Below are 21,261 nucleotides of genomic sequence, written 5' to 3' on the forward strand. Positions count from 1 at the left end.
ACACCGGAAGTACAAACAAAACGTAAAAGAAAAGTATTCGAGCGTGTCCTTTATAATATTATATATTGGTATTCGTTACTAACTGTACATTATCATGTTTTCATTGTAATATACATTTTATACAATAACTATTACTGTAATTAAATAAATCGTGTGTATATTTACGTATATGCAAATAAATATTAGAAATAAATTGAAATTAGTTATTTTTGCATTGTATTTAGTAGGTATAAATTGTTTTTACTGTTAAAAATATTAAATCATATCCACATGTATTATATAGTAGTTTTATGACATTCACATATATTTAAGTAAAATGTTTCCTCTTGTGAAGCACCTTGTAGGATTGCTACACAAATATATATTTATACACAAAATGGGTAAAGTCCATAATTATAATAACAATAAAATGTTGAATATTTGATTTATATCATTTATCCACTAGGGACGGGAATAGGCAGGGACCTCCCGATACGATACTATCACGATACTTAGGTGGCGATACGATATGTATTGCGATTCTGTAAGTATTGCGATTCGATATTACGATTTCCTGGGATTTTTGTGAATACTGGACCATGGAAAAATGTTGAATCATACCTTCAAATACAACACAGTCAAATTCACCTAGAGCTTTACAAGTTTTATTTCAAATATTAACATTAACTTAATGACTGCCGGGCAGCCAATAGAGAAAATAAATAAAAATGTTCCCTATTATTGTATAGCCCCTGTCAACTGCACACAAACTTACAGATTAAGAAATGTATGCCACTAAGGCTACTTTTAAACAATAAATAAAAGGTAAATTAAATAGAATGAATAAAAGTTTACTTCAAATATAAACTTTGAAATAAACAAAAAGTAGGCTATTGTTGTTTGCATGTAGGCGATGCAAAGCTAGTGCTTGGGTATGTTTAGATTCTTGTGCAAAAACAGCCGCTGGTCAACATGCTCTGGGGTGATGTTGCTCCCCCCATATAAACCAATAAATATGTTTTAAAAAAAATAATAATTATTTTGAAAAAAATCGATTTGGGAGGCAGCATGGCGATTTAAAATCGTCATTCACAAGAATCGCGATTTGTAACTGAATCAATTTTTTCCCCCATCCCTATTATCCACTCTATATCTGTTATTTTCACTGTGACACTTATTCAATGATATAGAAAATAGGAAAGAAGAGTCTCAGACAACATCTACAAAGCTAAATTTTTAATGGTGACATTTCACGTTTCACTCTATGTTCCTCTCGACTGACAAGCGTCTCAAAGTAATATACAGTCCTTGAAGATAAATCAAGTGTAACGCATACAAAGAAATAACTAAACATAAGCCGATTGGAACACGAGACAGCCGAGTAAAACTATCGACAGAACACACAAGAATCTCGATATCACAAAAATGAGATGGTTCACAGAAATGATGGGATCGTAGTTCCAGTCCTTCATGATTCTCTAGCACAAGCAATATTTCGGATGGTAAGACATCATCTGTTGTTTAAATTAGTCTTGGTCGATCGTTCCTTTCTTCCCACACACACACTTTGAAATACATGCAGACAATATAATTGAACATATGACCAATATATCTACCTTTTTCTTCTTTGTTGGGATGTTTGGTTTGATTAGAGTTAAACTACAGAATTAAAAAGAAAACGCATCATGTTTAGATTAGGCGACATTGAATTGTCAAAAAAGAAGAGCAACCCTAAACACAGTGTAATTTGGCATCCACCACCTCATGGGATTAAAACAACAAACCACATCACGTTTCTTTCCACTGGTCCATCTAAGAAACAAACGGGTGAAGTTTGGAAACCACAAAACGGGAAGTCGACATCCATGAATTCCATGTTCCGGAGTTTCCATGTATATCAAATGTGTACAAATCTTTTTGCTATGAGAATGATGGCCGCGGTCAAGGTGACAACCACAGTTCCTTTCTAAACACTGAGAAAGCAGCAATATTCACTAAACAGGAGCTATATCTTGATGCGGAAGGCGGTGGCCTGTGAGTTGGGGGGCTCAGCGGTGGTGCTGGACTGTGCAGTGGACTTGAACAGAGCTTTTAGGATGGTCTGTGGGTCGACCTCTGGAGTGGGATGGGAGGAGGCGCGCTGACCAGCGGGACGAGACAAGGAGGGAGGCAGACCGTCTTTCTTTGTGCTGCTGCCTGGGGTGTCACTGAGCCTCCTGCAGGAGCCGGGGAGAGAACAGGGTCAAAACTCCACTAATTTCCCCCAAAAGAAATGGTAGTTGTCATATAAAAAGTATTACGATTACAAAACTCTAGTGGAGGATGTGAGCCAAAACTTGGGCAACAGTCACTGCAATTGATATTTCAAACTAAAGCTTGTAAGACATTTTTCTGTCTTTAGTTCTTAAGGTATTATTGGGTAGAGTTTAACTTGGAAGTACATAGAAATCAGTAGTTGGATGCATCACCTGAACGTGATTTGTACATGTACTCAGTTTTGAATGGGTTCTGTAAAGGTTTAAATAGAACCTGTTAGGAAGCTAAGCCTCACAACTTGATTTTCCATCCTGAAACAACTGAAAGCCCTAAAAAAAACTATATATCCATTTCTTATACAACTAACCCAATTCCAAAATGTGTTTTCTGTGTCACTGTTCAAGTGAGAATGAACAAATCATTACTTAAGTCACTGCTAGATTATATGAAGTTGATAACATGAATATTTAATTTGAGCCATATGAGGGATGTTTATACTTGAGGGCAAAATATGCAAAATTTTGAATTTGCATGCAAAAACAGTTACACCGGATTAATTTGGAATGAAAAGGGAAGCCCTGCAGGATCACTTACAATAGAATGGGCTGATCAGACGTGATGACATTTCCCTGAATATGAAGGTTACACTTCATGGGTTGGCCTGGAGATGAATAAGGATCAAAGTTATTAGACACAGAAACAACAGTAACTTCATCACTCTGGAGAGTCCAAGTCCGTCTAATGTACTCAAGTCATATATGCAAAACAAGACAGTTCCCAAAACCTAGACACCCCTGTGATGCGTGTGTCCTTGCTACTGGCACTCACCGTCCAGGCAGCGGTTGTTGTACTTCCTGTAAGCGCTGACAGCGTCCTCTTTGCGGACAAACACCACTTCAGCCACGCCCACCTTCACCAGCCGTGCTCGCTTCAAGGCACCACACACACAGAACAGTTCCTGTGGACGAATAGCACAAGCACACATTGAATGAGTCATCGTGGCACAACAGCACTAAGCACACCAATGAATATCGAATATAAAAGTTTGTCGTCAAAGAGTTTGATTCACTCACAACTATGTCTTCCTCAGTGACCCGGGGATGCAGATTGTTCACGGTTATTTTTGTCCCCTCCAAAGGACTGAAAGTGGGCTGGAAAGAAAAATGACAACAGCATATGATAAAGCATCTGTATTGAAAATTACTAAATATAATGAGAAGAGATTTGCTAGAATGTCCCACAAGTAAAACGTGTATCCTGTGAGACTTCAGGTCAGAGGGGTGGCACTAATGTTATCATAAAGCATTTGCGTATTCTCTGTGTGCTTTTGTTTAACAAAGGATTCAACCTGAGCCGAGCCCAACAACAATGACAGGAATCATCATTTGCATTCAGAGTTAGTAGCACACAGCAGTTTAAATATACATTATACAAGTTGTTAAATTGGTATCGGTCATCTGATGCGCTCAATACATCAATGTTATCTTGGGTGGCTTCTTTAAAAAGGCTTCAATAGAGTTTGTTGCATCCGATGTAAATTTCTCTGAATAAATACAAAAGGTTACAGAGGAGTGAATTCTGGCCTCCAGCTGTAAGTAAGAGATGATTACCTGAGCGGGAGCAGGGGCAGTTGGGCTGGCCTGCGCTGGGCTTTGCTGCAGGCTCCTGGAGATCGGCTGTAAGGCTGCAGCGGAGGATCGGGGGGGAGCCATGCTGCTGTTGGACCGGGTGGGAGCCACAGGGGCCGGAGGGCGTGGGGCTGTATAGGAGTCGTTTTGAACCACCTTGGTGATTGGTGATGACATGGAGAATATGGAGCCAAGTGTTCCAGACTATATGAAAAAGGAGTGGAAAGGAAGAGCATTATTTAATGATAGGATGTAATAATTTATATAATACTTTATAATACTACTAAGTTTGTGCTGAGTCCTCGCTCTTACCCGGGATTGTAGCATACTTGCAGAAGTAAGCTTCATTTGTTTACTGGAGTTGGAATTCAGATCGTTTGAAACAGGCTGTGGGATTTGAAAGGATATTATCAGAACCATGGTTTAGAGAGATAGCCATTAAAGGAATAATAACACTTTCAGATAAAATTTCTTGTAAACACAAGAGTTACTCAATCTGTCATGTTTAAACATTACAGGAAGAAGAGCTCTACCTGTGTGCCTGGACGAATGCCACTTGACATCCCTAACGGCCGTTGCTGTAAAAGGAAGCATCATGTATTAGTGTGGCATGACAAACTGTTCAAGCAATTCAATAGACACACTTTCAAGAAGGGTGTGTTGCTGATTCTACACAAACACAGCTGCTCATTTCAAACCAACCTGGATGGTCTTTGTTATCTTTAGGGGCGGCATGGCATCTGCCATAGATCCGCCAATACTCCTCTTGAGGCTCAGCCTATCACGAGCATCCATCATTCTCTTATTAGTGCTCAGCTGTGGGGGTGCACTGCCCCTCAGCACTTGTACATTGGCACCATACTGCCGTGAGTTCATTCCACCCGGATTGTTGTTGGGGTGCATCTGTACCTGCTGCACAAGTGTCTGGCTATGTAGCTGGTGTGTTACTCCTGTCTTTGGCATGGCCTGTGCAGGAACCGTAAACTGCCCTTGTTTGCGTGAGTTGATCATTTGACGTGCGTCCTGCACCCCTCCTCCTCCTCCGCCTCCTCCTCCGCCGCCTGGTCCTCCTCGGCCACGGATTTTGAAGCGGGCATCTTTCTGAACCAGCTTTTCTCTGGCATCTTTCACTTGAAAACCTGAGGGAGACAGGGCATTGATAGTAAACTTGTCTTTAAATACCTAAAACATTCCACTCGAAGATCAGTTGAACATGAGGGCATTTTAATTTGTCTGTGAAACATCTGTAGCTTTTACCTGCTGCTGCTCCTCCTCCTCCACCTCCAAGCCGCTGTCTGACATCAACTCCAATCTTTTGCCGGGCATCAAAACTTTTGCCAGCGCCTCCCGTGCCCCATGCAATCGTGGGCCTAAGAAAAAGAAAAGCAATTGTTACTCTTACAAACATTAGGATTGTGTTCATGGATTCTACTTAGCACACTTTAAGAACTACAAAGACTTCATATTTAAGCAGCATCACAAACAACAACTACGCTTAATTTGTTAATTCTTGAATTAACTCTTTTAACCCAGACAATGGGAATGTATTTGATATACTAGGCCATGATATTTGCAATACAATGCTACTCAGATATATTATATGTATATGTGATATGTAGTGTACTGGCTGTGACAATAATGATGAGGACTATATAGAAATGTATCAAAATTGTTCCTTTGACAAACAAACATAATAATTGAATGTAATCATTTCAGAAACTGAACTACGTGTTTTGGCTGCAACATCCACATCATTAGCTTACTGGTTAGCTTACCACCAGTAAAGCTACAAACAGGAGCAGACCATTAACTGCGTTTCTACCTCTGCGCTACTTCGACGACTGGACTACATTTTCCCCAAAAAAGCCAGGGATATAGACGAATTACCAAAATGGAAAAATTAGCTTCCAACTTGGGAGGCCTACAGATAATATCAGCTACTTAGCCTAGCTTTTACGACACAGCTAGCATTAGCTAACGTTAGCATACTGTGGTCCACTAGCTACGTTACGCAGTTTGTTTAAATGCGGAGAGATACTGCGTCATTTCTACGCGATTATTCCCCGACACATTGAGTGGATTCTGTACCGTTTCGCCGGGGCCTTCGTGTTAATTCCGCGCCGTCGTATCACCTCATCCAGGGAGACGTCTGCCATTTTCTCTCGCCGCCTCGCGTTTGACAAATCTTTATGTACGACTACGGAAGCCGAGTTCACCCAGAATGCACTGCGTCCCGACGGGATTTGGTGTTTCGCTGACTTGTTTTAAATAATCACGTTTAATCGTCACGAATATTAAGGTTAAAAACATGTTTTATTGAAACGCGGAACTAAGTGACTTTGATGTGATCAAAGCCACTCACACATGTTTTATAATCTATTATTGATTGTGAGGGGAGCCCGGATGCTCCTTACCCACAATCCCTTGCGCCACACGCCCACATTTTGACAACAAACATCAGAAACATGTGTTTAAAACCTTTTTATGAATCAACTGGAACATCCTTGTCTCTGATTATGTAACAAACAACCACCTCACCCCCACAGAGGAGTTCCTACACCCACCCGACATGTTGTCCCGGATGAGAAGCTGACACCATGACACAGAACACCGGGGCTCTAGCACTACACTCGTGCCCGCGCTTTACTCTTCATGCCTTAAACTGATGAGTAAGGAAAATAACGACGCGGGGTGACGCCTGTGTCCTCGTTCAAACTACGAGATTAATTTTTGAGCGGGTAAAGGTCTGACTGCTGAGGTGACTCACCTACTTTGTGAGATGCCTCGTGGGACCAGGACCTTCCCCGAACCCCTTCTCTGTGGAAAGATAAATAATACTATCTGATATTACTATGGACTGAGCATCACTGTGGTTCCTAACATGTCACACAGCTGATTATACTCCTCGCTCAGTGTACTAATACTATTCACATGTATAATATGTGTTTAAATCAAGTTTACTTGAGTTGTTGTTATTTGTTACATGTAGTTATCACAGGGTCAGTACAATGAAAGGGTCTGGACAAGAAGAAACTCAATTTGAAAAGTCAAATACAAAACAATAAAAAACAATCCTGTCTAAGTTCAAAGGTGCAGAAAATAATTTTCTTTGGATTCACATTCTCTCCTTATAACTAATTGTTTCCTACTGTATATATTGTTGTTATATGTCCAATTATTGTTTTATGTTTTATGTACAGTGCACCAACCACACGAAGGCAACTTCCTGTATGTGCAAATATATATTGGCAGATAAAAGAATTCTGATTCAGATTTTAACATATAACACAATCTCTCCCCTGGTGCTTACAGTGTTTATATTAAACTTTGTTTCCTATTTAATTGTTTGGGGTATTTTTTATATTTGTCAAAGTCAACTTTAATGTCAGTTCTGCCACATGTGCAGTACAGACAGGATTAAAATGCAGTTTCTCTCTGATCCCAGGTGTTAACATATAAGCAGACAGAACATATACGTACACAAAAACAGAAAATAAATGTATGCCACATATTAAGTACTCAAAACATACTACACACAGTACGACATAGTATGCAGTCATACGGCACACAGTGGATATATATATTATACTTGCAAATTCCTTGTATGTGCAATGATCATTCTTTATATATATTGTTTGTTTGCACTATTCTTTATCCATCTTTCTTTATATATATTGTTTCTTTGCACTATTCTTTAACCATCTTTCTTTATATATATTGTTTATTTGTTGCTCAATGCTTCAACTATCTCTCTTTCTATACATTGTCTCTATCTTCTTATGTAAATTCACTCTGCAGGTACATGGAGAGCGATGTTAAACCGGAGTCAAACCTGTTTCATGTGAACACACATACTGTGACACCATCACACAGAACACCAGGGCTCTAGCACTATGCTCGTGCCTGCGCTTTACTCTTCATGCCTTAAACTGATGAGTAAGGAAAATAACGACGCGGGGTGACGCCTGTGTCCTCGTTCAAAATACGAGATGAATTTTTGAGCGGGTAAAGGTCTGACTGCTGAGGTGACTCACCTACTTTGTGAGATGCCTCGTGGGACCAGGACCTTCCCCGAACCCCTTCTATGTTGAAAGATAAATAATACTATCTGATAATTATATAGACTGAGTATTGCTGTGGCTCCTAACATGTTACACAGCTGATTATACTCCTTGCTCAGTGTACTAATACTATTCACATGTATAATATGTGTTTAAATCAAGTTTACTCAATGTGTTGTTATTTGTTACATGCAGTTATCACAGGGTCAGTACAGTGAAAGGGTCTGGACAAGAAGAAACTCAATTTGAAAAGTCAAATACAAAACAATAAAAAACAATGCTGTATAAGTTCAAAGGTGCAGAAAATAATTTTCTTTAGATTCACATTCTCTCCTTATAACTAATTGTTTCCTACTGTATATATTGTTGTTATATGTCCAATTATTGTTTTATGTTTTATGTACAGTGCACCAATCACACCAAGGCAACTTCCTGTATGTGCAAATATACTTGGCAAATAAAAGAATTCTGATTCTGATTTTAACATATAACACAATCTCTCCCCTGGTGCTTACAGTGTTTATATTAAAGTTTGTTTCCTATTTAATTGTTTGGGGTATTTTTTATATTTGTCAAAGTCAACTTTAGTGTCAGTTCTGCCACATATGCAGTACAGACAGGATTAAAATGCAGTTTCTCTCTGATCCCAGGTGTTAACATATAAGCAGACAGAACATATACGTACACAAAAACAGAACATAAATGTATGCCACATAATAAGTACTCAAAACATACTACACACAGTACGACATAGTATGCAGTCATACAGCACACACTGGATATATATATTATACTTGCAAATTCCTTGTATGTGCAATGATCATTCTTTATATATATTGTTTATTTGTTGCTCAATGCTTCAACTATCTCTCTTTCTATGCATTGTCTCTATCTTCTTATGTTAATTTGCTCTGCAGGTACATGGAGAGCGATGCTAAACCAGAGTCAAACCCCTTTCATGTGAACACACATACTGTGACACCATGACACAGAACACCGGGGCTCCGGCTCTATGCTCGTGCCCGCGCTTTACTCTTCATGCCTTAAACTGATGAGTAAGGAAAATAACGACACGGGGTGACGCCTGTGTCCTCGTTCAAACTACTTGATTAATTTTTGAGCGGGTAAAGGTCTGACTGCTGAGGTGACTCACCTACTTTGTGAGATGCCTCGTGGGACCAGGACCTTCCCCGAACCCCTTCTCTGTGGAAAGATAAATAATACTTTCTGATAAATATATATACTGAGTATTGCTGTGGCTCCTAACATGTCACACCGCTGAATATACTCCTCAATGACAGTACTTATACTTTACACATGTATATTACTGGGTTATGTGTTACATGCAGTTAACACAGGGTCAGTACAATGAAAGGTTCTGGACAAAAAGAAACTCAATCTGAAAAGTCAAATACGAAACAATAAAAAACCAAGACAGTGTAAATTAAAAGGTGCAGAAAATAATTTTCTTTAGATTCACATTCTCTTCTCATAACATATAATACAATCCCTCCCCTTGTGCGTATAGTGTTTTATATTATCGTTTGTTTCCTATTTAATTGTTTGTGGTATTTTTCATATTTGTGAAGGTCAACTTTATTGTCAATTCTGCCCCATGTGCAGTACAGACAGGATTGAAAAGCAGTTTCTCTCTCTCTCTGATCCCCGGTGTAAACATATAAGTAGAAAGCACATATAAGTGCCTGACAACAGAACATATATGTATGCAACATATTCAGTACGCAAAACATACTACACACAGTACGACATAGTATGCAGTCATATGGCACACAGTGGATATATATATTATACTTGTACAAATACACCACAGCCAATTCCTTGTATGTGTAAACCTGCTTGTCAATAGTTATTCTTTATATATATTGTTTATTTGTTTTTTTGCACTAGTAGTAGTTGGACAAGAAGAAACTCAATTTGAAAAGTCAAATATGAAACAATTAAAAACTAAGGTGCAGAAAATCTCTCCTGACAACTTGTTACAGAATCCCTTCCCTGGTGCTTAGTGTTTTTATATTAACGTTTGTTTCCTATTTAGTTGTTTGGGTTATTTTTCATATTTGTCAAAGTCAAATATATTGTCAGTTCTGCCACATGTGCAGTACAGACAGGATTGAAATGCAGTTTCTCGCTCTCTGATCCCCGGTGTAAACATATAAGTAGACAGAACATATACGTACACAAAACAGAACATATATGTATGCAACATATTATGTACTCAAAACATACTACACACAGTACAACATAGTATGCGGCACACAGTGGATATATATATTATACTTGCACAAATACACCACAGCAAATTCCTTTTATGTGTTAACCCTTCTTTGCAATAATCATTCTTTATATATATTGTTTGTTTGCACTATTCTTTAACCAGCTTTCTATATATATATTGTTTGTTTTTTGCTCAATGCTTCAACTATCTCTCTTTCTATACATTGTATATATATCCTCTTATGTTAATTTGCTCCAAGGTACTTTGAGTGCGATGCTAAACCGGAGTCAAACCCCCTTTGCACGTGCACACATATACTTTCAGCTGCCTCGGATTCTGCTGACGTACGAACTCCACGTCCCATGATGCAGCGGGGCAGCTCCAACCTGCCGGGGTCGATCGGTGCCTCTAGCTCCGTGCAGCCGCTTCTCGTCGCTGCCTCGCGGATCTGTCGGAGGAGAAATGGCCGCAGCTCTGTCCCGCGCCCTCAAGCTTCCCGGTAAGAACCTGTCCACACACACAACATGGAGAGGGACATGGAGAGGGACATGATGAAGGACATGAATGAGGACAGATCTACAGGAGACATCAGCAGAGAGAGAGGTGGTCTCCTCTCTCTCTGCTGATCCGCTCCACAACATCCCTCTGTCAGGGACATGTTGGATCTGACATGTTACATATGATAGTGTATTTGTGTGTGTGTGTGTGTGTGTGTGTGTGTGTGTGTTAATGCAGAGCAGCATGCTGATGTCTGACTGTGTGTGTGTGGTGTGTGTGTGTGTGTGGTGTGTGTGTGTGTGTGTGTCCGTTAGCTGGCTGCTAACCCCAGCACAGCCTCAGCTCAGTAAACCAACAGGGCTCGATGAGGATGATGATGAGACGTCACAGATCCAAACAGACACTTATGTGCATTTACAGTTGTGTTATAGTCACAGTTTTACACATCTGTTTAAATCTGTGCAGTACTAGAAATGACTGCAAGCTATCAGACTCCAAACACATCTGTTTACATCAGTCTCATATCTCATCCATCCCTCAATAATCAGATCTTAGTCACGTAATGTGAACCTGAATTTAACCTCGGTTTTATTTACTATTCCTTTGTCACATATGTTTTATCTAAAGGTTTGTATCTGTCACCTAGTGCAACTTTAACACTTGGTTTTACATTAATCATTCATTCATGTGTTTATTCATAATGCTTTGTTCTTAGGTGTCTAGAAAGGCAACATATCCTTATTGTTATTATTATTAAGCCAGCTTCAATATTGATATATTTACTTATTATTACTAATTACTGTATTACTGTAAGCGAGTTTACTGTAAAATCCAAAGCTATATAGAAACAATAATAATAAATAAGATGTTTCAAAATGAGATAAGCTACAACAACAATCAATATAATCACAACAATAAACCTTATTTATTACAGGTTGTTACAGGTGTGAAGTGTTTTTACATGGTTGTAAAAGTATTACAACATTTCAGGGTTAAGACAAACAACATCAGGGAATAAAATATTACAGGAATGTTATACAGCAATAAAACGATAACAATTAGATTATATGACAGCTGAGCTAACACCTGCAGGTATTAACAAATTGTGTAATAGAAATAAATAAGAATAATTTTAGAGCTGATTTAAAAGATGCCACTGATTCTGCAAACCTCACTGTTTTAAATCATCACTTTAGCATATTCTCCTGTTTAATTTGCCACAAATATAGTGATCTATATATCTGTTTTGAGAATTAAAGGACAATACTTTCATAACATGTTATTCGAGAAATTATTGCCCTGGGCTATAGAGTGAAAACAGCTATTAGTGTTAAATGTCAAAAATAAATGTGATGGAAATCTGGAGATACAAGAGGCTGGAAACCACAAAGTTATTTACGTGTATTTAATAAGGGGCTTTCTGCAGAAAGGATCAACACAGGGAGTCCCAAAGAACTCAGAGTGAAGATGCAGAACAGTCAAAAACACAGATCTTATATACAAGGGGATAGGGCTGTCTCTCTGAGCCAATCCAGACAGGTTCCATATGTGGGGGATCGAGAGGAAACTAAACATAACAGCTGATTCACGTGTGTTTCCTGAGGTGATAAGAAGAGATACACTCATTCCTTCGATGGGTAATTAAGTCGCAAAAGGTCTCACTGTATTGAAGTCATAAACAGTTCCGACCATAAAACAGCTTAAGTCATCAAACATCTGTTGTATGTAAATACAAATCATAAAAGTCTCTTGAGAAGGCTTCAAACACTTACTGTCCAAATACAAAATACTTTTTCAACCTTGCTTAGTTAATTTTCTACTACAGAAATCACTTGTCCCACTCTCATTGAGGGACCAGTCTGGACCTTTAATCCTCACCCTCTCTCTCTGTGTCTTTAGGGAAGAAGGGCTCAGCGCTTGGCGACTACGACCCTCTCACCCAGGCAGACAGCGAGGACGAGAGCGAGGAGGACGACCTCGTGCTCAACTACCCCAGGAACGGCCTCGGCAGGGACAGCTGTCTCGGCGCCGGGTCCTCCAAGCTGCGGGGGGGCAGGTCCGGACGACTCGTGGGAGCTGAGGACGAGGTACCGGAGGATGAGGAGGATGAGGAGGAGGACGAGGACGAATGGAGAGAGAGACTCCCCAGCAAATCCCGGCAGGACAGAGACGACACGAAGGGCCCGCAGTACTGGAGCCAGAGGGACTCGGGCAGGGACAGGTCGGGGGAGGACAGAGGAGGGTCCGGTTCGCTGGGGGGCGCCGGGCTGGGGGTGCACAGCGCAGAGGCCGAGGAGAAGAAGCTGAGGATGAAGAACGCCGTCCGAAGCGCGTTCTTTCTGGTGCCACTGGTTTCTGCCATGCTGGTGGTGCTGCTGTGTGCCTTCCTCATCCCCTGCAGGAAGGGAGAGCTGGAGAAGAGGCTGCAGTGGGAGAGAGCACTGGGAGACGCAGGAGGTAGAAAGAACTAATATGGCCACGTTTTAGTACATTTATTTGTCATGGTTAACACATTCAGAAGAGCTGTGCCACCACTCACTTCTCTCACTGTCAGGATTTACTGAGGAGTCTGTTTGGCGAGACGACGCCGGCTCACCCTTCAATTAGTCGACTGTAATTACCACATGTTCTGTTTCCACATGCACCAGCTTAAATATCATAGAGTGTCAACAAATCCAAACCCACACTTCACCGAGCAAAACAAGAATATCTAGATAAATGCCCTCTGACAGTACAGCCTCGAAATTCAACCATTGACGGCTAATCCCCCCAGATATTAACCAGGTGTGTTTATTTTGTTTTGCCGTCTAGGTGTCACTCCACCTGCTCTGGCGTTGTGGGATGTTGACGGCGACTCGGTGGAGGACGTGTTCCTCGGCGTCACTGAATGGAGCAACGACACCCACCTCCCACAAAGGACCAAAAGTACGTGGGAGTATCAGGCCCAAGTTAAAGAGATTTAGAGAAAAGAATCTCTTTCTAGAGAAACTGAGAAATCACTTTGAATAGAGCACTGATCAAACGTTTCCTCCTCGAAAAAAGATTTAAGTTCCACCAAGTCCATGTGGTTCTTTCTTCAGATCAGACTCTGATTTAAATCTGATTCCACAGTGATAGCTCTTTTGGAACCGTTCTCATTTCTTTAACTCTGGTGTGTCTCCCTGGTTTCTAACGCTGTCCTCTCTCGGTCCCAGTTTACAGCGCCGTGGCGTTGTCTGCAGTCAGCGGTCGGGTGCTGTGGACGAAGGTCATGGCGGAGTCTGTGATGTACATCCAGTGTGGTCTGCAGAACAGCTCGCAGCCGGCCCCTGTGTGTCTCCTCATCTGCAAATCCATCCTCATGGCGGTCAACGGCACCACAGGTCAGAACTCAAGCTCTCCAAAGTGGAGAGAACAGCACATAACTACAAACCTCTCCAAAAAGTGTATTTGCTCTCATGTTTTTTCCATCATGTCACATCCTCAAAGCACAAAGCAAACACAAAGTCAAACTGGTTTCCTTTAACTCCTCAGGGAAGAATTTGTCGTCAGTCCAGCTGAAGAACATTGAATCCCAGGCGGTGTTACTTCCAGACCTGCAGGGCGACTCAGTCCCAGACCTGCTCATCGCCACCCTGCCTGAAGATGAGGTGCTCCACTGGCATTATTCAATATTTTTGGTGTTTTTTGAAGTGGAAATAAGTAAATTCAACCTCTGCCATGAACTGAGAACCAGCCTCTCTTAAAAAGCTACATATTCAAGATTTTAAAGATTCACATTCTGCACATTCCACAGCCCAGTTATCAGGGACCAAACCACCCACTCTCTGGTTAATGAAAGACCCGCTCTACCTCCAAAGCCACAGCCATTTTAGTGAATAGTTAATCTACTTGCATTGTTTGACTTTACATGCACTAAACTACGCACCTTAAACAACACACATGCCTTTGAACCTGAAACGTTACCGATCAGGTTTTCACATCCCGGGACCACAGGCTGATTTCTCCTGTTTTCATTTCCAGACCTTGGAGCTGAACCTGACTTTGATCTCGGGGCTGACGGGGGTGCAGCTCGGACGTCCCGTGTCGTTCAACCTCACCGGACAGGGAAAGCTGATTGGCCCCTTACTGCATGAGACACAGAAAGGAGCCTTTTACATTCTCTTTGGACTAGGTAACTGATTCGATCGAAGATGGACACACATCATTCTGTAAAAGACTCTGTGTGACTCTGTGTCTGTTTGTCCTCAGGTAACGTGGAGGCCATCTCTCTGCGGGACCTTTACATCCGCGCCACTGGGAAGATGCCAGTAACTCAGGCTCTTAGAATTAAAGATCCGAAGTGGGAGGAACTCAGAAAAACCAACTCCTCCTTCATAGACATTTACAGGTGCGCCTCATTAGTGGCATGTGCCTCTGGTTAAACTGTACAGACCAGTTTTTGTCTGTTGAATACTTAACCTTTAATCAGTATGCATGTTGTAGAGACACAGTTACCAGACCTGCTGCGAGCGGGTCACTTGAACCACTGTGCAAGTTCTCATTGTGTTTAGATTCAACAGGAACTGAGTAAAAAACTATTAAATCTTAAATGTTATTTTAACATATTAAACCATGTATGACTGAAATAATTCTGATCTCTGTTATCGTCTTCATAGGGGATCCGATCAGGTGGACTTCATGCTTCCTCTTGCTGCTGGTTTTGGCAACAACCGCAACACCCTGGACACCGTGTCCAACCTGAACTCCACCAGAAGCGACTGGGTGCTGGTGTACGGCTCCAGCAAACTGTCCGTGCTCAGGCAGAGGGACATGCATAAGAAATGGACCTTCAGCTCCCCCCCCATCCACAGGTGAAGCTCTCTATCCCGACGCCACTTCTGAGTGAATCGATTCAGTAAATACCAGGAGTTTTGCTAAATATCTTTACAAATATTTCTTTGCTTTCCCGCCGTAGCCAACCAGCTGCAGGACACTTCAACGATGACGGAATCCTTGATCTGCTCTTTCAGCATTCAGCAAACGGCGTCATGGAGGTAAATATCCGGGCAGCGACTCACATCCTGCTCACATGCTGGGGGGGGGGTTGTGTTAGCTCTCATCACTTCTCTCCTCCACTCTGTCAGGCCCAGGTCATCGATGGAGCCACTGGGAAACTTCTCTGGTCCGCAGAGTTTGTGTGTCCTCGACTCGTATTGCAAACCTCTGCAATTTCCACCTCGCCTGGCCAATCAGCTTTCCTCTTCTGGGCTAGTGAACCCATCAACGCACTGAAGAATGTTACCAAGACAACCGTGAGTCTGCCACAAACAGCTGAGCCCAGTGATCCCATATGAAAAAACATGCTCCCCCCTTAATCTACTTTCCCAGTTGGTAAAAACTGTTCTTATCGGCTGTTAGGTGGCGCCCGGTGAGCCGCTCATCAGAAAACTCTTCCTGCTGCACCCTATGTATCCCACAGTCCTGCTGGAGCTCGCCAGCACCACAGACACCACAGTCGCCTCCGCAGGTGAGAGTCGTCACAGCTCAAATGTTCTCATTACTGTGGAACCACCTTTGTTTTAATGCAGATTCTGTTTCATCCTCCTTTGACAGTGAGTTATCAGGAGCAACAGAAAGACGCCACCTACATCACCGTGTCTTCCCGGCCCACCCCTGACTCCGAGCCCATGGCTCGCATAGTGAAGAGCATGAGCCTGAGAGCCGCGATCGTCAAAGCACAGATTGTGAGACTGGGGGAACGCAACAAGACAGGAACGCCCGTTAAACCCGGCGCGCTGGAGGTCAACAAGTTCTTCAGGCGTTTGTCCTTCAAGCGCCAGGTGAGGAAGTGTGAGATCAGGTAGAAGACCAGGAGTCAGACTCAACGCTCACTGACGATAACTCTCTCTGTGTTTCTTTGTGCAGTGACGAGTTGCCGTGGTAACCCTGTGTCACATGAAGCGGTACGACGGAGAGGAGGCTCGTGAGGCGATGAAAGGGATGAAGGCCGTGGATCTGCACACGGACACGATAAGAATCCATCTGAGGCCGTTCACACGCTTCTCACTACCTTCACCTCTGCTCCCTGATCAACAGACTCGTTTGCTGTAAAAAGCTCATCTGCAGTTTTGCTTTTTTAGTTTTGGTTTAGATGATGTTTTGAAAATGAAATCGCTTATTTAAACTATTTAATTCAGCCTGCACAATTTAATTGAATGTGTACGATGTGGACCGCAGGAGATTAACCTTAATCATCAGTTTATTACTGACAGAAGAACATTTTTTGTGTTTACAGTGAGCATCACTTCTTCACCTCTCTCCTCCGAGGCCAGTATATTCCTGTGGTGTGATCCTCACATGCATTTTGTCCTAACAGCCACTAACAGTGTTCCTTTTGCTCATCACTAACTTCAGTAGTATAGGGAGTCTGTAAATATTCAATGCTGTACAGTATTTATTGATTTGCTTTAATGTTTTGAATTTTTTTCTGTTGTTGGATTGATCTTGTCAGATTTTGTATGGTTGTATAGTCAACCACTGCTCATCTTCTCTGGATATGTGGCTGCCAAGAGGTACGACATGTAAACGTGAGCCAAGACTTCACATATTGCAAGAGAAAGTATGAAAATCACTCCAGCGTCCTGTGTCGTTTATTTCAATTTGTTCCAGTGTCTCAAAGTTGTTTTGTTGTTAAATAGTTACCTCTGCAAAGGAAGTTGTGTTTATTGTTTGTTTTTTCGCTGGATTATGAAGAAACTACTGGACGGATTAACATGAAACATGGTGGAAGGATGCGGTGAAAGAACCAGCCAGAGGGTGGATCTAGGATTTTACTTTTTACTTCTTCACATGAGATGAAGTCTTGATGGTCTTGATGAAAAGTCCTGGCATGTTTAGGGGAGTCTATCTTTCTGAAACATTTATCTTGTGTTATTCATTCACATAACTAGTAAGAATAGATAGATAAGTGTAAAAGAGGCAGTGTCATGTTATTTTAAGAGGCCTAAGGAAGAAAGTCCAAGAATGTAAAAAATGAAATTCAGGCCCAAAACAGTCAAACTTTGTCAGGGTGTTTACTTTACTTGTTGTTTACAAACAATATTTAAGAATTTATATTTCTATCAGTCAACCTGCCTCAAACCAGCACAGGGGGGCGCTGTTGCTCCTCCACACGCTCCACACCCACACTCCTCTCTCCTGTTCCGCATTGCTGAAGCTCCAGAACCCATGAACATGTCTCCGGCTCTCGGTCGCCTGGTGGTCCGGCTCTCTGCCCCCCCCTGCTCCCCGCTGACCCGCAGCCTGGGGCCGGGCAGGGCGGTGACACTGAGCCGGACCGCGGTGAGCTCATCGTCCGGTGCCATCCTGCCCAGACCCAGGAAGGTGAGTGTTTGTGTGTGAGGAACAGCTGGAGTAACACAACAACACACTGCACATCTGTTTACCTGCACTTCCTCCCTCACCTCTGGAAAAACTTGTAATAACTTATACAAACACATTCCTATTAGAGCTGGGAATCACAGATTAATGATATGATACACTACACAATACAGTGATTCTGCAATAATCGATATATTATAACAAATACAACTTGAAACAAAGGGAGGGAAAGGGGGAGGATCTTCTCCCTGAGGGAGGAGACTCAAGTGTTTTTAAGTAGAAGTCATTCAGCTGCTTGACATGAACTAACTTAGTTATTTCCATGGTGGGATGTGTGTGCCACCGGGGAGCAGACCCCCTTCGGCCCTGTGTGGCTTGCTCTGGTAGTGCTGCCCTTCTTCTATGTAGGGACTCGGATCAGCAAGAACTTTGCTGCGCTGCTGGAGGAGCACGACATCTTTTTGCCCGAGGACGACGACTATGATGACTGAGGGGTCTAAGGGCTTCCTGGTAATCAGGTATCACTGAACTGTGGCTTTGGTTGTGGGCTTCACTTTGAACTGTGGCTAAACACACGCACACACTTTAGAGGCTCTAACCAAGAGGGCTGCCTTCACTAGACTATGTACTGACAATGCATTTACTGCTCAAACATTTCCTAAACCCAGGGTTACAACTCACAACATGTCAAATGAGTGTAACTACAAACACAGTCTCACACTTGCAGCTGAAATGCACCAGTAGAGAGAAGCATTCATCTCTGTGTTCGTGTCTGCTTCATTATTTTCTTTGTTGTGAATTTTGCAAATGTGGTGGAACGGTCTGATTTTAAAGTTGTGTTGGTGTGTTCAGGGGATTTGAAGATAAACTTCTTTATGCACAACTCACTCCCTTTTCCTTCTCTTCTCCTCAGATCATGTTTCGTCACTACTACTGGGAGGAGTCTGAGCCTCTGAGCAGATAAACGTCATCAAGTCATCAAGTTGCTTCAGTCTGCACTGTGTTAATGGTTTCATGAGGTTTTCGACACTGGGATAGAGCTGAACTGTTCAAAGCGTTCTGTATTTGCATGCACTACTTTAATTGTTATAAAAGGAATGACTCGCTGAATGGATTTTGGTGTAAGTTGATTTCATCTGTGCACTTAAACATCCCACAGTCAGTCCTAGGACGTTAAATGTCGGTGTCATTTAACTGAATGTAACTAAAAAAGACAAGTTTGTCTTAAACACTGCTGATCAAAATACAGGGAGGAAGTTGAATTTATGCAACACAATACAAACATGAATGTACAGAACACACAAAGTGAATGAAAACACTGTGTGACCTTCCTTCAATTCATAATTTCAATGTAAATAAGAATACAGACCAACAGTTCTTCTATCTGGTCCTAAAGGGACAGTTCATCCAAAATATTAGCAGCTCTATGATAAACTGTGAAGATAAATTTCCCCTTTAAGTGAATTCCTTCATAGATGTGATCGGGAATAAAAGACAAACCTTCAGCCATGTGAGAGTTAAGTGTGTATTTACAGTACAGGGGAACATCTGTTACACTGGAGACAAGGAGCAGGGGTCAGAGATCAGCAGCGACACAGTTCAAGAGTCATGACCCCGGTAGAATTTGGACAGGAAGTCAGTGGGACGAGGCTCCTCCGTCTCATGGAAATAGCGCATTACGTGGGTCTTCTGCTTCCAGATCTTGATGGTTTCCTCCAGTTCCATTTTACCCTGCAGATTAATAACAGAAACACGTAAGAAAATATCCGACTACCTCATTAAACAGATGTTGGGTCATGATATTGGTTGATTCAGTGCACAGATTGATGCAAGCCTCTTTTTTACCTTAATGACCAACAGGTCAATCACACGCGGGTCAGTGACGTGCTTGTTCTTGTCGAACATCTCTCGCACTTTGTCTCTTCCCTGACGTGTTGTGATGTCCAGCTGGAAAAGTGCAACTGTAAAGAAAAGAATGCAAGAAAAAAAAAAGAGTTAGATGATAACTTACTTTTAAACCTTTGCAGAGGTGAGGATTATGTAAAAGGCACATTTACACATTTTTATTGTTTGAACAAAACAGAGGAAATAAGGAGTTTTAGTCTTTATATATGATTTGTTCAGAATAGTAAAAATAGAGAATATCGCTGCACTTACTGCACTAATTTAAAACACTAAGTTGTTATGGGATTGATGAGGAACACAACTTGAAATACAAATAAACATCAGGTTGTGCTGATTGTGTATTAACTGGTTAAATTATAATCTATTTACACGATTAAAGTAGGAAAAGGAAACGTTTCATAACAATAATCAGTCAGAGTTATCTTGAGTGTGATTTAGATCATCACAAAGTAAGAAACTCTTAATGGTGTGGATTAATGAAACATACATTAATAACAGTAAAAGAGAAAAATAATAGTAATGGTTAAATATTAAGTATTTTACTCTCCTCTCTCTTTAATCACTGTATGTTATCTAAGATACTTTAATTGTAAATGTTAATAAACATGTGTCAAATAAAACTTTACCAACATCCCCAGACTATTATCAAACCACAGTTCACTCGATCAGGTTTTCAAGGGACAAAATAAAAACTAACAATAATAAATAGTGCAACGTTTAAACGCAAATATTCTCTATTCGTTACAATATCAAAGTTTTTATAAAACGCAGCGGAGGAACAGGGATGTTAGCCGTTAGCTTGAAGCTAATGTTATGCTAGCCCTCCACGACCTTGACGCTGTTTTCGAACTCCTCCTATCCGCCTCGGAGCTCACCTGAGCTGGGCACCTCCCGGTACCAGGCCCGGTAAAGCTCCCGGACCCGCCGCTTCGCCTCGTCCAGGTCGCGGCTCAGAAACGGTTTGACAGCTTTAGCTGCACCGGTGGCCGCTCGGGTCGCAGCTCCGGACGCCATGACACCTTCCGTGAGAGGGTTTCCGGTTCGACTCACTCGTTGGTGTAATTGTGTTGACGGACTCCGTGGCGCAACCTAGAGACGAGGCTGGTTCAGCACAGGGAGGGAGGTCAGGCTCACAGGTTCAACTTCACCGCTTTTTTAAATTCCTATTCTTTTCTTTTTCATTTAGAGTTCAACCGGTAAATTGCTGCTTCATTTTGCTATGTTATATGGTATATGATAGATAGATAGATATATGGATACTTTATTAATTCCGAGGGAAATTTAGAAATATGTAATATGTTATATGTTATTTTTTTTATTCTGTAAGAAACCCGTCTACTGAGTAGATGTTGCCTGC

At 41.6% G+C, this 21,261-nt stretch overlaps 4 protein-coding genes and 3 non-coding genes across 7 annotated transcripts; 5 read left to right on the forward strand and 2 right to left on the reverse strand.

Moving 5' to 3' along the window:
* Positions 1 to 1,200: 1,200 nt before the first annotated feature.
* poldip3 (polymerase (DNA-directed), delta interacting protein 3) lies at positions 1,201 to 6,025 on the reverse strand. The gene is made up of 10 exons (XM_061090586.1): positions 5,952 to 6,025; positions 5,121 to 5,233; positions 4,566 to 5,002; positions 4,397 to 4,441; positions 4,176 to 4,250; positions 3,846 to 4,067; positions 3,309 to 3,386; positions 3,064 to 3,193; positions 2,830 to 2,896; positions 1,201 to 2,195 (listed from the first exon to the last, which is right to left on the reverse strand). The coding sequence occupies exons 1-10, from the start codon at positions 6,017 to 6,019 to the stop codon at positions 1,985 to 1,987; spliced, it is 1,446 nt and encodes a 481-aa protein (XP_060946569.1). The 5' UTR covers positions 6,020 to 6,025; the 3' UTR covers positions 1,201 to 1,984.
* A 490-nt stretch (positions 6,026 to 6,515) lies between these two features.
* On the forward strand, positions 6,516 to 6,669 carry LOC133023868 (U12 minor spliceosomal RNA). Its single transcript, XR_009683091.1, has one exon. It is a non-coding gene; the product is annotated as a U12 minor spliceosomal RNA (small nuclear RNA).
* A 1,113-nt stretch (positions 6,670 to 7,782) lies between these two features.
* On the forward strand, positions 7,783 to 7,936 carry LOC133023857 (U12 minor spliceosomal RNA). The gene has a single exon (XR_009683080.1). It is a non-coding gene; the product is annotated as a U12 minor spliceosomal RNA (small nuclear RNA).
* Positions 7,937 to 8,962: 1,026 nt separating this feature from the next.
* On the forward strand, positions 8,963 to 9,116 carry LOC133023871 (U12 minor spliceosomal RNA). The gene has a single exon (XR_009683094.1). It is a non-coding gene; the product is annotated as a U12 minor spliceosomal RNA (small nuclear RNA).
* Positions 9,117 to 10,572: 1,456 nt separating this feature from the next.
* On the forward strand, positions 10,573 to 17,250 carry fam234b (family with sequence similarity 234 member B). Its single transcript, XM_061090568.1, has 13 exons — positions 10,573 to 10,659; positions 12,558 to 13,115; positions 13,470 to 13,583; positions 13,853 to 14,020; positions 14,172 to 14,287; positions 14,661 to 14,811; positions 14,889 to 15,027; positions 15,296 to 15,490; positions 15,595 to 15,673; positions 15,764 to 15,931; positions 16,038 to 16,146; positions 16,233 to 16,459; positions 16,545 to 17,250. The coding sequence occupies exons 1-13, from the start codon at positions 10,623 to 10,625 to the stop codon at positions 16,545 to 16,547; spliced, it is 2,064 nt and encodes a 687-aa protein (XP_060946551.1). The 5' UTR covers positions 10,573 to 10,622; the 3' UTR covers positions 16,548 to 17,250.
* Positions 17,251 to 17,828: 578 nt separating this feature from the next.
* Positions 17,829 to 19,113, forward strand: LOC133023558 (essential MCU regulator, mitochondrial-like). Its single transcript, XM_061090626.1, has 3 exons — positions 17,829 to 18,002; positions 18,353 to 18,517; positions 18,913 to 19,113. Exons 1-2 carry the CDS (start codon positions 17,847 to 17,849, stop codon positions 18,488 to 18,490), a joined length of 294 nt encoding a protein of 97 aa, XP_060946609.1. The 5' UTR covers positions 17,829 to 17,846; the 3' UTR covers positions 18,491 to 18,517; positions 18,913 to 19,113.
* A 397-nt stretch (positions 19,114 to 19,510) lies between these two features.
* ndufa6 (NADH:ubiquinone oxidoreductase subunit A6) lies at positions 19,511 to 20,938 on the reverse strand. The gene is made up of 3 exons (XM_061090620.1): positions 20,780 to 20,938; positions 19,845 to 19,960; positions 19,511 to 19,730 (listed from the first exon to the last, which is right to left on the reverse strand). The coding sequence occupies exons 1-3, from the start codon at positions 20,916 to 20,918 to the stop codon at positions 19,599 to 19,601; spliced, it is 387 nt and encodes a 128-aa protein (XP_060946603.1). The 5' UTR covers positions 20,919 to 20,938; the 3' UTR covers positions 19,511 to 19,598.
* Between the last annotated feature and the right edge of the window lie 323 nt (positions 20,939 to 21,261).

Source organism: Limanda limanda, chromosome 17 (genome assembly GCF_963576545.1).
Source record: "Limanda limanda chromosome 17, fLimLim1.1, whole genome shotgun sequence".
Lineage (NCBI taxonomy): Eukaryota > Metazoa > Chordata > Actinopteri > Pleuronectiformes > Pleuronectidae > Limanda > Limanda limanda.

Bases quoted from the DNA above. Each gene is read 5' to 3' on its own strand.
- poldip3 (XM_061090586.1), bottom strand. From the start codon at position 6,019: ATGGCAGACGTCTCCCTGGATGAGGTGATACGACGGCGCGGAATTAAC. The intron at 5,003-5,120 runs GTAAAAGCTACA...TGTCTCCCTCAG, and splicing joins AGGAGGAGGAGCAGCAGCAG to GTTTTCAAGTGAAAGATGCC. The intron at 4,442-4,565 runs GTTGGTTTGAAA...TTCCTTTTACAG, and splicing joins AGATAACAAAGACCATCCAG to CAACGGCCGTTAGGGATGTC.
- fam234b (XM_061090568.1), top strand. From the start codon at position 10,623: ATGGCCGCAGCTCTGTCCCGCGCCCTCAAGCTTCCCG. The intron at 14,812-14,888 runs GTAACTGATTCG...GTTTGTCCTCAG, and splicing joins TTACATTCTCTTTGGACTAG to GTAACGTGGAGGCCATCTCT. The intron at 15,674-15,763 runs GTAAATATCCGG...CCACTCTGTCAG, and splicing joins CAGCAAACGGCGTCATGGAG to GCCCAGGTCATCGATGGAGC.
- LOC133023558 (XM_061090626.1), top strand. From the start codon at position 17,847: ATGAACATGTCTCCGGCTCTCGGTCGCCTGGTGGTCCGGCTCTCTGCC. The intron at 18,003-18,352 runs GTGAGTGTTTGT...ACCGGGGAGCAG, and splicing joins TCCTGCCCAGACCCAGGAAG to ACCCCCTTCGGCCCTGTGTG.
- ndufa6 (XM_061090620.1), bottom strand. From the start codon at position 20,918: ATGGCGTCCGGAGCTGCGACCCGAGCGGCCACCGGTGCAGCTAAAGCT. The intron at 19,961-20,779 runs GTGAGCTCCGAG...TTTTCTTTACAG, and splicing joins CCGGGAGGTGCCCAGCTCAG to TTGCACTTTTCCAGCTGGAC. The intron at 19,731-19,844 runs GTAAAAAAGAGG...ATTAATCTGCAG, and splicing joins TTGACCTGTTGGTCATTAAG to GGTAAAATGGAACTGGAGGA.